Raw genomic sequence first — 14,356 nt, 5'->3', positions numbered from 1 at the left:
AGGTGGGGAAACCATGTGGCTAGGGTTCCGGCAAGGTGCCAAGCTCGGCGCTTGGGCCTCAAGCCAGCCTGCTGCAGCCAGAAGCTCGGGCCTGTGGAGGAGGGTCCCGCTGCTGGCCAGGCTGGGAGTGCAGGCCAGGCACAGGCAGACGCAGCTGGACGGAGGGTAGCAGGCAGGGTGGAAGCAGCGCCACGTGTTCAACTCAGTGGCTGCCTCTCTGAGATACAGAGGGGCTGAGCATCAGGGGCCCTGAGCTGAGTGTCGGAAACGGGATGTGTGGCTCAGCAGTGGAGGGATGTGGCAAGCTGGCTGGGTGCTGGGGCCTTGGGCATGGGCTGGGTCTCAGTCTCCCACTGAGGCTAACTTCAGGGACTGCTAGGGTCTTTTCATCTCAGGCCATCTGTGATTGTTCCAGTCAAATATTTGTTCCAGCACTTTTAAAGTTCCTATCTTTTCCCCCCAACCGTTATGCTCTTAACTACTAACTGTGCCTTAGATTCCTGGAGGTCATCTGCTGGACTCCTCTGAAGGGAGGGAGACCAAAGATGGAGACAGGGGCTGGGTGTTACGGCCACCAAGACTGTGCAAGCAGAACCAGTCCTCAGCATCAGTCATGCCGTTCCCTCTTGGCCATTAGCCTGGGGTTCTTCTGAGCCCTTTGAGAGACCCCAGGTTTGCTGAGGTCCTTTCTCTGTGTTCAGTGTCCAGGTAGAGCTAAGAGAAAGGGCGCTGTCCTCAGACTGCCGGGATTCAGATTCCAGCCCTGCTATTCCATAGCTGTGTGACTTTGAACAAGTTATCTTACCTCTCTGGACCTCAGTTTCCTCATCTCTAAAATGGGCCAAGAACGGGACCTATGTCATTGGGCTGTGGGTGTCTGCTGTCGCTGTCATCGTTACCATCTCACCGTCATTGCCCACAGCTATACTCAGGCTGCATTCTGTCTGCAGAAGTGCTTCCTGCTGGGATTTGCCCATTCTGCCTTGCTCGTGCCTCGGAGCTGTGCCCTCACACTGCCGCTGCCTCCATGTGCCAGCAAGGGCTCGCCCTCCGTGCGCTGTCTCAGCTCACCCCCCCGGTACCCCTCAGTGCACATCAGAGAACTCTGAGGCTTGGAGAGGCCTGTGGCTGGTGGAGGCAGGACTGGCATCGGGTTGCTCTGGTTGCACAGCCTCACTGGGTCAGCTGGCCTGGCCGCTGGGGCTGAGAGGAGTCCTGGAGCCAGCCTGGAGTTGCCTCTGAATGCAGACCTATGGGTTTGGGACCTTCCTGGAGCCTGCTGGGTGTGAATGTGCTGGGCACGGCAGCCAGGATCCATGCCTGGGGAATGCTGTCAAGGTCTCCATCTTGCTCTAGACTCCTTGCTCCCAGGCCTTGTCTGGGGGTTGGGCCAAGTTCAAGGGTTCTTAGAAATCACACACACCAGCCTGTGCATGACAAAGGGTCGAGTGAGGGTCTGTCCAAGGTTACACAGCCGGCCAACCAGACCAACCAGGGTGAGTCTCCAGGCTGTCTCCAAGCACTGGACTTGGAGAACAGGGCACGGGATTTCCAAGTCCTGGCCCTAGTAGTCCATGTGGAGCTGACTGGCTGCCCAGCTGGACGGCACCCCCCTCGGCCCCTGAAGAATTGTCTTCCTCTCCTTTCAGGAGGGGAGGCCTCCAAAGGTGGAGGCAGGGACTCAGTACCTTCAGAAAGCTCCCCTGACCACAGCCCACCCAGGCCTGTCCCAGGAGGTTAGCGGGATCTACCTCATAGCCTGCAAAGAGGGGCTGGATTGGGGAGAGGCTGGAATTTGCCAACGGTGTGGGGAGAAGAATCTTAAATAGGGTCAGATGTATCCCCACCAAAACCTGACCTGGAGGTGGGTCTGTACGTGCAAGCATGCACGCACAGAACACACACATGCACGCACCTCTGCCACTCTGAAGCCAGCGGGGCACAGATTCGGGCAGACCAGGATTTGTTTGTGCACAGCTCGTAGGAACGTGGCAGACAGAGTCCAGAGAGATGGGACCTGGGCTCAGCTCTTCCATACACTTGTTTTTGGCCTTGGCCAAGGGACATTTCTTCCTGAACCTCAATTGATAGCCTTCCCCTCAAGGGTGGATGTCAAAGGCAGGTGAAGTCTCATGCGCAAAGTGATTGGCTTGGTTGATATCGCTACCATGTCCTCATTTCCTCCCTCGGGTGTCTAGGTCAATGTCTTTCCTTGCCCTTCTGATCCAAGAGGGCTTCCTGACAGAGGAGGGATTTGAGGGGAGTAGGATTGCTGGGCAGGGCAAGACAAAGGCCTGGCTGCACACACTTTTCAAGGTCTCTGCTCAGCCAGTATAGACTTTGTAACTGGTTTGGGTTTTGTTTTTAGGTTTAATCTCCTCACTGGATTCCCCTGATAGCCTTAGAAACTAGAACTGAATTATCCTTCATAAAAATTTGTTGCTATTTGGTCAGTTCAGGCATCCACTTGGTCAGAAAAACATGAAATTTCCCTGAAAAAGCATGATTTGAATTCAAGGAGGGGGAGAACAGGTTTTCCTAAATTCCAAGCTTGAGGACTTTCTTTTCCTTTGGAAGTAGAGTGCAGTTGTCCCCCTGCCACCCCAGGTGTGACCCCCACAGCCAATGTTCTTCCAGCTGCCAGTCTCCCCAGAGAGTGTGGTGCAAGGTTGGGGAGGGGGCAAGAGACCAGACCTGCCTCAACGGGGTGACCTGACCTCTCTCCAAGCTGCCGAAACTCACCTGTAACAACCACACTGCTGTTCACCGCCCGTGTAACCTTGTATGACCTTGACACTCAGCATTTCAGAGTCTCTTTATCTGTAAAATAGGGATCATGATTCCACAGGGTGGCTTTTGACGGGCATGTCACAATCATAGAAGGCTGGAAAATGCCTCACAGGCCTCTCCTTCTTTGACCAGTAGGGAAACTGAGACCCACGGGGAAGGGAGAGACTCTTACAATTCTCAGCAAATCAGCATCTGGTCTCCAGGCCTGGACCCAGAGTGCTGACCCCCCACTGTATCAGGACCAGGTCTCGGACTGGGGGGTCGGCATTTCCATGCTGGGGAGCTGGGCACCAGTTTCTTTTCTGGGGCTCCGAGGACGTGAGAAGAGGGCTCCCAGTCCGCGGGCCCCACCACAGCAGCCAGCCCCTGGGAAATTCTCTAGGTGCAGTGTGTGGTGAGGGTGCAGGGTGATCCGGGACCCCGCTGCTCGCCCAGGTCCCAGAACCAAGGAGCAAGACTGCACAGACATGTCCTTGTGTGTGTCCCCCAGGGGTCTGGATCAAAGCCACCCAGAGGTGTAAACTCTAATCTATAGGTGTTTGTTTTCTCTTGTGCCGTCAGGGCTTTCCTGGAGACTTTGGGGAAAGAGGCCCCCCAGGACTGGATGGAAACCCCGTAAGTATTTCAAGCCTTTGGGAACAGGAGCAAGGTTCAGAGGGAACACGCAGCAGGTGTCAGGAACCGGAGCTTTGGGGTCAGGCAGACTGGGTCAGATCTCAGCCCTGCTGCCTACTAGTTGGGTGCTCTTGGGCAAATTCAAATTATGTGACTTCTCTGAACCCCTGGCTCCTGTCTACTCTGGAAGCCCTGTGACCCCACCTCCGGGGGACTTAGGAAGGTTCATGGGTTATACCCCATGGGAAGCCAGAGCTACTGCTGTCTTGCAAAGCGCCAGAAATGTTTATGAGACGGCAGCAGCCTCGGGGAGCAGACAGTTTGCAGGCCCTGTTTGGAGAGGAGAACCGAGTTCTAAAGAAGTCTCCAGCACAGGCGTGTTTATAGAGTTTGTAAATAATCCGAGGCCTGTTGAGGAGCCAGGTCAGCTTGCCCTGGGGAGCTGAGCCCGCCTTTCCCTTCCTGTCCCCGGGCCAGGCTTGGTGAGAGGAAGCCGGGAGGTGCAGACCATGTCCAGAGCTCCTTGGAACACCTGCTGTGTCCCCCACCTCTCCTTGGGGCTTCCCTCCTGAGCAGCTGTTCCAGCTGTGCTTCCTGAAGAGGTGGCTGCTGGATCCGTAATCAGCACCTAAGGATGTTCTTCTTTCATTTCCACAAAGGCTCCCTGGGGCTGACCCCTGGGCTCTTTGGGGGCTGAAGCCCTGGCCTCAGAGCCGGGTGGGCCTGGGTTTGAATCCTGCCGCACCACTTGCCAGGCGTGGCACTTGGACAGACCAGTTCACCTCTCTGGATCTCAGTTTCCTTCTCTGTAAATCAGGGGGGTCAGGATGCCAGCCTCTGACGGCTGTTGGGAGAGTGAAATGAGAGAGGGAAAGGGGTTTGGCCTGTGACCATTTTTCACTGGGTGGAGTCATATGGATAGTAGGGTACATATTAACGGGGCACAGTCCCTGCCCTGGAGAAGCTCAGGGTGTCTCCCCAGTTGTCTCGCAAGGTGGAGCAGCAGGTGGGTGGGGTCAAGGAGGTTCCAGGTGCTGTGGAGGAGGGAGAAGAGTAGGGAAGACTCTTGAGGAAGGTGACGTTAGAATTGGGTTGAAGAAAGAGGCAAGGAGACATTGCGGGGGAGGAAAGAACACTGGCAAAGTCACACAGTTGAGAAACCAGCGCCTTTCCTTCATTGGATTAACCAATATGTCATATCATCCTGGAAGCCCCCTGAGGAGGGGCAGGAGGACTTTACACTCATGGCCTAGAGGAGCAGAAAGACCTAACGTCTGATCCCAGCTCTGCCGTGCAGTTGTTGTGTGGCCTTGGACAGGTCCCTTCCCTTCCCTGAGCCTCGGTTCCCTCATCTGAAAGCCAAGGCTGCTTCTGACCTCCTCCTCTTCTTGGTGGCTGGAGCAATGACCTCTGTCCGAGCAGCCCTGGGATGGCACAGAGGATGGCAGACCGACCCCCTGGGTGGTGTTGGCAGTTCTCACTGATAATCACCACTTCTAGAACCCTGTATTTTTATTCACATTTTCGCATTTTGAACTTGATCCAAACCCCTCTACCATCTTTTCTGGTGCAAGCAATTGAAGGTCCACTTACAGAGATGAGCAAAGAGAAACTAGCCCACTGCCATACGCAGCCACATCTGACTCCTGGGCAAGAGCTCGCGCAGCATCTCGGAGGCCTTGGGAGGCCTTGGGAGCCTGTGGGGCTCCTTTAAGGGCCCTGGGCACCTCTGGCTGAGAGAGGCGGGAGGCTAGCCTGGTGGCTCTCAGCCTGGGGCCCTCAACACTGTGGTATTTTCTTGCACTTGACCTTGGGCAAATCACTTAACTCTCAAACCTTGGCTTTGCCATCTGTGGAGTGAGAACGAAGTGAGACCTGGGTCCAGCACCTTGCATGTCCTTGTTCCCATGATCAGGATTCCACCCATTCCTTCACACTTGAAATTCGGAAATCCAACCTCCCATTTTACTGATATGGAAAGCTGGCGGCTGAGGAGGCAAGGGTCTTGTCCAAACCTTAGGCTGGGCTCAGGAGAGCCACCCCTCAGGAGTAAGGATTGGTTAGCTCGGAGGACTCCACCAGGCACCCGCGTGCAGGATGGTGTGGACGGGGTGGCTCCTGAGGGGAGCAGGGCAACTCACCACCTTGGTCTCTATTTGCAGGGAGAACTGGGCCTGCCAGGGCCCCCAGGAGTCCCCGGCCTCATTGTAAGTACGCAGATGCCTGGGGAGGGAGAGGGCCAGGAGGCAAGGTGTGGGGAACAAGCGACAAGTCCTCTGAAAAATCCCCTCTCTCATCAAACCCCAGGAGGAGCTGGTGTAGCAGGACAGACCAGTCTGGGCAGGGGTCTGAGGGAAGAAGGCCCCTCTGCGTGCCCTCGGGGGCATTACCTACCTTTGCCGAGTCCCTTTCTTCACTCGTTCAATGGGGAGGGGGCTTGGAGCATGGCACTGCTGATGTACTTTCACACCCACAGCCTCTCCGTCACTCTATGAGGAGGTGTAGACATGCCCATTTGACAGGTGGGGTGCCTCAGGTCCAGAGGACCTGACTTTGGAAGCAGACCACCTGAGTTCAAGTCACAGCTCTGCCACACCCTGGCTGTGTGCCCTGGGCCAAGTTACTTACCCTCTCTGAGCTTTAGTTCCCCATCTTTAAGATGGGGCTGATGGTAGAATCCTTTTGGGGTGGTTGTGAGGATTAAATGAGGCCTCACGTGTACAGTCCTTGGCATGAGGTCTACCACTCAGTAAAGGTACAATTAGTGGGCAATACTGTTATATCAATTACTGTTATTACCTCCTTATGTGCCCGGCACTGAGAGAGGCCTGTACACAGGGAAGTGGGAAGCAGTCCGACCTCTGATTCCTCCCAGGTTGAGGGAGGTCTTATGGAGTGGGTGGTTCTACTAGTCCAAATTGGGGCCCCCTCCTGGGCCTTCAGAGGCTTGGCCTTGACCTTGGATCTGGCCACAAGGGCCAATGAGAGGCCTGAGTCTGGAAAATGACTCTAGGAACTTCCCTAGGGTTTGATGCCCACCCTGTTTTGTCCCCTGGCTCATTCCTCTTGGGGTTTCGGTCTGAGGGGCCATGGCGGTCACAAGCAGACTGTTCCCTAGTCTTCAGCCACTCCAGTTGTTTGTTCAGAGGGAGGCTGGAGAAGGCCCTGGGGGTGGGGGGCAGGTTGTGGAGCCCCACTCTTCTGAGGAGGCCAGTCCTGGGAAGAGGGCCCAGAGGCCCCCAGGGGCAATGTGCTCCGTCAGGTGAGTGGGTTGGGGGTGGAGAGTCAGATCAACCTGTGTCCAAATCCTGGCCTCCCCTCCTCCTGGCTCTGTGGTGTTGCTTCCTTGAACCTCGGGGATCCCACTGGGAAGGTGGCCTCCGTGTGCGCACTGTTGTTAGGACCACAGATATGCACATCTGGTCTGGTCCATGGCCAAGAAGGAACCAGATTCCTTTAGGTTCAAGTCCAAGCTCTACCATTCACTTAATTGCAATGCAGAGTAAATTTCTTCACCTCCCTGTGCCTTAACTTCCTCATCTGTACAATAGGGATAATATGAGTACCTTGCTTGGAGGATTGTTGCAAGGATTTAAAGAAACTAGTACCTATAAAGTTCCTAGTACATAATAAACAGTCAAAAATACTAGTTCTAATAGTAATAATAGATGATGATGATACATATGTACATAGGATATTTTGTGCCTGGTAGCAGCTGTCTAGACAGCTACATTGAGAAAGATTTAAAAGTCACATTGGAACTTAATGGGAGAGGATGCGGCAATTGATTAGTGATGCCTGCCTTGGCCCTGGCTGAGGACATGTCAACACATGAGTCATACATATGTCATCCCCGATGTCCTTTGCTGAGCACCTTGTTTGGCACAAGGCACTGACCTAGATGCTTTGGAAAAATCAGCCTGTGCACTGTGAGTTATAGAGAACCTGGCTTCCTGGGGAATTTCCAAGTGTCCTAGTCTAACCTTCTCTAAGCTCAGCAGAGGTCTCTTCTGGAGCATCTTGGTCGCATGGCCACGAAATCCCAATGTGAACACCCTGGTGTTCGATGGGCCCTCCTGTGGGAGCCCACTCCGTTTCCACAGCTCTCACTGCGCAAATGTTCCTGTGTGTTGACCCCGTGTCATTGTCCTGCCTGTGAGAGAGGCCACCAGAGACGTAGGCATGTCATCATCTGCTCTTCCCAAGGCTGCTTCCTCAAGCTGTGTTATCCCAGCCCCTACAGCTTTAATGAAGGGATGTTTATGTACCCTGGCTGTCATCCTTGGCACATGTTCCTATTTGTCATTGTCCCCGCATCCACTACATTGGCTCCTCAGAGGGTGGAATTGCTTGGCCAAATCCTGGAGACAGAGATGCTACCATCACAGCCCTGGGTCCTCCCGACTCCTCACAAAACTCGTGCCCACCTGTGCTCCCCTTGGTCTCTATAGTTTGTGTTGCCAGTTAAAATGTAACACACCCAGACAGATTTGAATGTCAGCTTCAATAGTTAGAACACATTTAGACCAAAACATCATTCACTGTTTATCTGGCATTCAATTTAACTGGGCAGTCTATTTTTATTTGCTCAATCTGGCAACCCTATCTGCAGTATTTCTTAGTGGAATCCCATTTGCCAGATGGGAAAACTGAGGCCCTTGGTCAAGCTCACACACAAGGCAGGAGAGGATGGAGGCATCATCCAAGGCCTTGTCTCCTAACTCCTAATCCAACGTGCTCCTATTCCTGCTCCCCTCTGAGGGGTCTTAGTAAGGGTGAGCCCTGGGCACCCCAGCATTGCTCAGATGATGCACCTGCCCCCCATCACTTTTTGAAGAGCTGATGAGTTTCCTCCTCATGACTCCCTCTTGGCCTGGGGCTGTCTTCGATACTCTCAGCCTCTCTTAGCACTTTTAAATCCCCTTTGCTGCCAAAGTGACTGTCTGGGTTTCTTTCCCCTTGTGCCTCGGGGGTCACAGGGAGGGACTTGAAACCACCAAGTCTCTGCTGCCCACCCCCGAACGCACACCCTGCACCAGGCAGAGTCCTCTCCAACCCAAGACACTCACCACCCCCACCCTGGATTTTTGGAAACACTGGCTTCAGTGCCTGGAGGAAAAGTTGCCTCCCCAAAGTGTGGGAAAACCAGGAGTTAAAGGGGGAGATGGACTGAGTCACCTTTGGTTTCCCAGAGGATGTGGGTTTTTAGCTGAGCAAATGGGAATTCCATGAATTGGTAATCATTTTAATGGAGATTCATATTTATTCAATGCCTTCTGTCTAGTCAGCTGAAGCAATTTGTATGCAGACCGAAGCTGAAACTTCCCCTGTCACCTGGGTCTTCGAAGCCAGGAGGAAGGGCAGGAGGGAGCAGACAAACGTTTACAGAATGTCTGCCTTGTGCTTGATATGCATGAGGCTCTGGGAGCCTTGAGATTCTTCAGGCGGCTGCAGCAGCCCGGGCACCCATATGGGGAGGCTCGGCCGAGGTCGCCAGCTAGGGGCTTGCAGCCCAGGCCCCTGGGACCCCCTGCCTGTAGCCACTGAGGTGAGGGACTGCCGCCAAACAGCCTCCTTTGAGTAATTGAAACCCTTTGGCTGGCCCTCAAGAAAATTGTGCCTGATTCCAGAATCTGCTCAACAAAAAAGATTTGTCTTTTTTTATTCTGAGTGAGACCGAAGGAATTTTGGCTCCTCCATTTAATGAGACCCAAAGAATATGTGATCTGGCCCAAACCCCGTGCGTGGGGTATAGTGGACGAGCCCCCCACATTCTGCCACCAGTGATCACCTGGCTTTGTTTCCTTGTCTGTCAAGAGAGGTCCTCAGCTCCACTCACTGATTGTTACCAAACCCTGTGCTAAGTACTCAATTATCACAGCAAGTCTCTCAGGGTAGGGAGTGGGGTCATCATGGCACAGTTAAGGAAATTGATGCTCAGAGAGGCTGGAGCGCCTGCCCAAGGTCACAGAGCTGATAAGCTGGACCTGGGCCTGTGAGCACCGCTCACGCTGTTTGCCATCATGCCCCACAGGCAGGTCCGCAAGACTTCTGTGCCAAGTGGAGACAGTGGAGGCGTGAGGACGTGGACTGGAGTGCCAGGGGCCATTCTGTGTGAGAGTTGGTGCTTATTACGATCACGCAGGAGCCAGGACTGGCCCTAGCCCCCAAGTCCCTGTCCCCAAGCTGGGGGTCCTCTATCAGTTTCTGGAAAGAGGTCTTGTCACCTTCAAAGGCAGTTCCAGGGAATGCTGAGGCAAGATTTTCTGCCTAGAGGTTTGGTAAATGAGAGTTGGCAGGGTATCTTTTTTCACCCATTCATTAGACTCCCTTTAATGGCTCTTTTGAGACACGGGGGAGGTGGTGGCCACATAGGCGCACACAGAAACGGCCATCAGCATGCAACGGGCTAGCAGCGAAAGCCACGTCAGGTTCTGAGACCAGACGGCAGGGGCCCAACCTGGCCTGTGGAGCCTGGGCACCCAGAAGGACAAGTGGTTGTTAACAGTATAAGCACACGGGTATCGGAAACAGTGGCCGAGGTTGTCACAGCTGCAGAGGGACAGCAGGGCAGGAAAGCAAGACGTATGAGGGAGGGAGACCCATCAGCACCTCTGCCATGTAGAGTGGGCACCAGAAGCACCCTGGGTTTTCTTTTAGGGGTCCCTAGCAAACCCCATGGCGTACTTCAGAGGGTCAGAATTCATGTCTATTTTTGCACTGGAGGCCTGTCTTCAGGCCTCATGAGTGATATCAACCAGGAAAGGCATCCTCAGCTCCTTTACCAGAGTAAAAAGTCAATCCAGGGCTAGTAAGTTTGGACCGTGAGGCCAACCAGACAGACAGACAGACCTGGATTCTGGTCCTGCCTCTGCCCCCCACTCCTCGCTTCGTCTTGAGCAAGTCGCTTCGCCTCTTTCTAGGGCTCAGTTCCATGGCATGGAATGGAGAATGACGCTGACCTCATGGGGTTGCTGTGAGAGGTTGGCGAGTGCCAGAGCTGCGTGCACCGTGGTTCTTGGCACAGCGTGAGCTCTTGCTAAAGAGGATCTGATGAGACTTGAAGTGTCGAGCGTGGTGTCTGGCACACAGTAGGAGCTCTATAAGTGGTTGCAGATGTGGCTGGCTGTGTTCTTGGTGGGAGCCAGCGAGATGAGGGCAAAGTGTGTAGAGCCATGTCTGGGAGCTTAGGCAAAAGTGGAAACAGAATCCAAAAGAAGGGTATTACTCATTGTTCTTTGTTGCGGGGACACTGCCAAGCTTCCCGTGAGGGTGTCTAGTGCAGGCAAGACTGGTGTACTTCAGGCCGTGCTGGAGGGGAAGTGGTGTGGAGTTTTCTCTGTTTCTGCCCCGGATGCACTGATATCCCAATATGGGGGTCCCACTGACATGAGAAGACTCATGCTCTAAGTGAGCTCCACCTTCTCCCCATGTCCCCTGCAGCCAGAGTCGCTTTTCCATGATTCCTGTCCGTTGGGGTGGACCCCCTCCTTTGGGCCCTGCCCCACCACACACAGACCCCTTTGGAGAGGCCTGCGGAGGCCCCCCAGGGCCCCACACGGGCGTCGCTCAGGCCTGTGTTGAATCCAGTCCCCACACAACAAGCCGCCTTCAAGCCTGGAGCGGTGAAGAAGGGGCCTGTGTTCCTGGAGCTGCTACTGGTCCTGTGCCCGCACCGGGGCCAAGTTGGAGCCAGTGTGCCAGCAGAGCCCGCTTTGTTTATTTGTGCACCACGGGGAGCTTGGGCAGGCCACCCCCGGCTCCCTCCATCCAGGAAAAGAGAGGGGGACGTTGCCAAAATGATCTGTTGAAGTGTAGGTCTCTGAGGAGCTGGCTTTCCCTCTGCCTGCAGCCTTTCCCTGCCAGTGAGCCCAGCTTCTTCACTCGCTCTTCCCTGAACATTACTTCAGAATTGCCTAGAAGCTCTGGAGATGGACTGCCTGGTGTAAACCTCAGCTCTGCTGGACTTTGATTTGCTCAAGCCTCAATGTCTCGGGGCCTCAGTTTCCTCATCTGTGAAATGGGGACAGTAGGTGTTCGGATCTCTAAGGGCTGGTGTGAGGAATAGTAGAGCTGAGGCAGGTAAGGCGCTTCGTGTGGGGCCTGGCAACCAGCGTCGTCTGTATGGCTGTTAGCACCTGTAAAACTGACTGCACGTCCTCAGTGAGATTTCTAGATGGGAACTGAAAGCAGGTTTTCTCAGCAAAGGCTCCACTAGAAGGTTTGGTTTGACCCAATCGAGTGAGGTCCCTGAGGTCCCCAGAGGGAAGGTGTTTTGCCCAAGCTCACTCAGGAGGACCACAGCCAGACTCAGCACCTGCCTCAGCTAATGACGTCATTCGGGCGGGGCGGGGGGATGGGAGAGATCAGCATTGCCTCCGCCAGGTCGTACAGGGGCTGGGGGCTCTGCACCTCCCTGGGGCCCTGCTCTAGGAGTCAGGCAGGAATGCGATTTTTCCTTCTCTGCCCAGCCTCCCACCAAGCAGTCTCCAGGCAGCCCCGCCACGGGAACCTGTTCTCCCGTGCCGGCTACCTGGGGCTGCCTTGTTCCCCCAACTTTCAGAGTATGTGCCAGGGGCCTCCGTGAAGCCTGACTCGGGGACGTGGGAAACAGGCCCGCAGAGGTCAAACACACTGACAGACTCACGTGGCAGCCAGGCATTTAGACCTACTACAGAGGGCATAAAAGGGAAAGAAGAGAATATTTTCAGGGGCTCCCTTTCTCTGGTGCGGGCTTAATATTATACCTGTGGCTGGGGGCAGCAGTGAGGGTGGTTGGGAAGTGAAGGGATTTGTGAGAAAGAGGGTGGGCCTGTTTAGAGAAAATACAGCCACTTTAGTCCATAAACCACAGTTCTCACCTCGGCACGGCTGGCACTTGGAGCCAGATGATGCTGTGTTGTGGGAGGCTGGCCTGTGCATTGTTCAAGATTTGGCAGCATCCCTGGCCTCCAGCCACTAGATGCTAGTAGCGCCTCTTCAGTTATGACAACCCAAAATGCCATCAGTTATGGAAGTCCATCACTCTTCAAAACAACTCCAGGAGGTACATATTCCCATTGGTTCGATGAGGAAACTGAGGCACAGGAAGGTTAGCCCACCCCCCGCCCCCAAAGCAATGAGTGAGCAGCAGAGGAGAGATGAGACCAGGTGGCCTGGCTCTGACTTACGCTTAAACACTGCCCCTGGTTCTCCGGGGTCTAGGAACTTTGCGCTTCCCACCTAGGACGGTCTCGTCTGATCTAAAGCTGGGTTTCTGGCCTGTGGTCCAGGATCTTATGGATCTACTGGGTCTGTCTCCCCACCTCGGGGGTGTCTGTGATTGACAGCCTACTCCTTCCTTGCGCCCAGCCCAGAGAGATTGTGGGAAGCAGGAAGTGCCTCCCCCTCACTAAGCTAGCGGAGTCAAAGTCCCCGTTTGCTTGTTTAACCCTTACAGCAGCTTGCTCAGGGAGAAGGGTCACTGTCCCTATTTTATAAATATTTATATAGGTTGAGGTCCACAGAAGTCAGACGAGGTGTCCAGAGTCCCTTAGCTAGTGAGGGATGTAAAGGATCTAATTTGGGGTAGAAAGATCTGATATCTAATATGAAATGGAAAGAAGTGGTGGGAGAGGGGCAGTAATCGAAACATGACGTTGGGAAAGGACCTATGTAAAATTTATTCCAGCACTTCAGTGGAATTAAACAGACTAAAGAATGTTCTTATTTCCCAGAGCAATCCAGCGGGGTTGCATCCGGGGGACCCATCCCCAGGGAGCCTGGGAGCCCAGGCCAGCCTCCTCTGGGTCAGCTGTCACAGCATCCTCTTCTCTTTCTGTTCCCAGGGCGACATGGGAGCACTGGGTCCGATCGGCTACCCGGGACCTAAGGGCATGAAGGTAAACAGGGCCGTACCCTATTCTGGGCCTCATCCCAGCACCCCCTGACTCATTTCAGCCAGAAGGAAGGGCACCCCGACATGATGCTGGGGGAGGGGAGGACAGGCATTGAAAGGAGGCTCAAAGCGGTGCTAGGGTAGAAGTAGGCAGGTCGGGAACTCAGTCTTTCCCAGGCCTGAGAGCCAATTATCTGCTCATTATTAATGCCAGACATCTTTACTGGCCAGCAGTCCTCAAGCTGAGCATGAATCTGATGTGGTTCAGACCTCATCACCAGGGGCATAGACACTCCACTGGCAAACCACTGAATCCACACCTCCCCGAGGGGGATGAGTGTACAGGAGAAAGATGGGCCAGTGCTGCTAGGACCATGTTCCAGGGATGACCCCACTGGCCAGCATGCATGTGACACCTCTCATTAAGCCCATCTGTCCCCATCAGCACCCTTTCCCCTTGGATTTCTCTAGGGCTGTGGCTCGTGAGTTCTCCGCCCCTTTTCTTGCTCCTCAGACCACCGTGCTGGGAGCCGGGCTTAGCGCCCCCTTTACAGACGAGAACACAGAGCACAAGGGGCTCACGGCAAGTCAGCAGGTGTAAACCAGGGCTCCCAATGTCCGTGGCTTTGAGCCGCCCTCAGAGCTGGACCCCCGCCTTTGTTTTGCAGGGACTGATGGGAAACGTGGGGGAGCCCGGACTGAAAGGTGATAAGGTGATCTGAATACTCCCTTGTTGCACTGTGTTTTATCTGCATGCCACCCCCCTCTACCTCCCCCGCTGCTGCTGACTTCTCGCCAGTTCACTCCCCTGCACTTCTCTTGTGTCCCCTCTGGCCCCCCTAAATCTCTGCTCCCCAGCTTCTCCCTTGTGACACTGGGGGGCTCAGACAGGTGGTCCTGGGGGCAGGCAGCCTTGGCAGATAGAGCTTAGGAGACTGTTGAGACATGGTTGGGAGTAAAGCAAGGCAGGTGTCTGGATTTAGAGAGTAAAGCAGGGTCCAGCATCCAGCTTTGAGGCCAAAGCCACGGAATAAAGAGGGTGGGGGTGGGGGGCGAAGGTGGGGGTGTCATTGA

General features: G+C 54.5%; 1 protein-coding gene across 4 annotated transcripts in view; it reads left to right on the top strand.

Annotated features, from left to right (window-relative positions):
- The window catches only part of COL27A1 (collagen type XXVII alpha 1 chain), a 128,327-nt gene that overhangs the window by 47,539 nt on the left and 66,432 nt on the right, over positions 1-14,356 (top strand). For all 4 annotated transcript variants that reach the window (XM_053656263.1, XM_037139478.2, XM_037139479.2 and 1 more), the window contains exons 13-16: positions 3,352-3,405; positions 5,568-5,612; positions 13,233-13,286; positions 13,951-13,995. In XM_053656263.1, coding sequence (XP_053512238.1) covers positions 3,352-3,405; positions 5,568-5,612; positions 13,233-13,286; positions 13,951-13,995 — 198 coding nt within the window. The remainder of the gene's footprint in view (positions 1-3,351; positions 3,406-5,567; positions 5,613-13,232; positions 13,287-13,950; positions 13,996-14,356) is intronic.

Source organism: Artibeus jamaicensis, unplaced genomic scaffold (genome assembly GCF_021234435.1).
Source record: "Artibeus jamaicensis isolate MK-2021 breed Jamaican fruit bat unplaced genomic scaffold, CSHL_Jam_final scaffold_1964, whole genome shotgun sequence".
Taxonomy (NCBI): Eukaryota; Metazoa; Chordata; class Mammalia; order Chiroptera; family Phyllostomidae; genus Artibeus; species Artibeus jamaicensis.
This window is presented reverse-complemented; position numbering and strand designations above follow the sequence as displayed.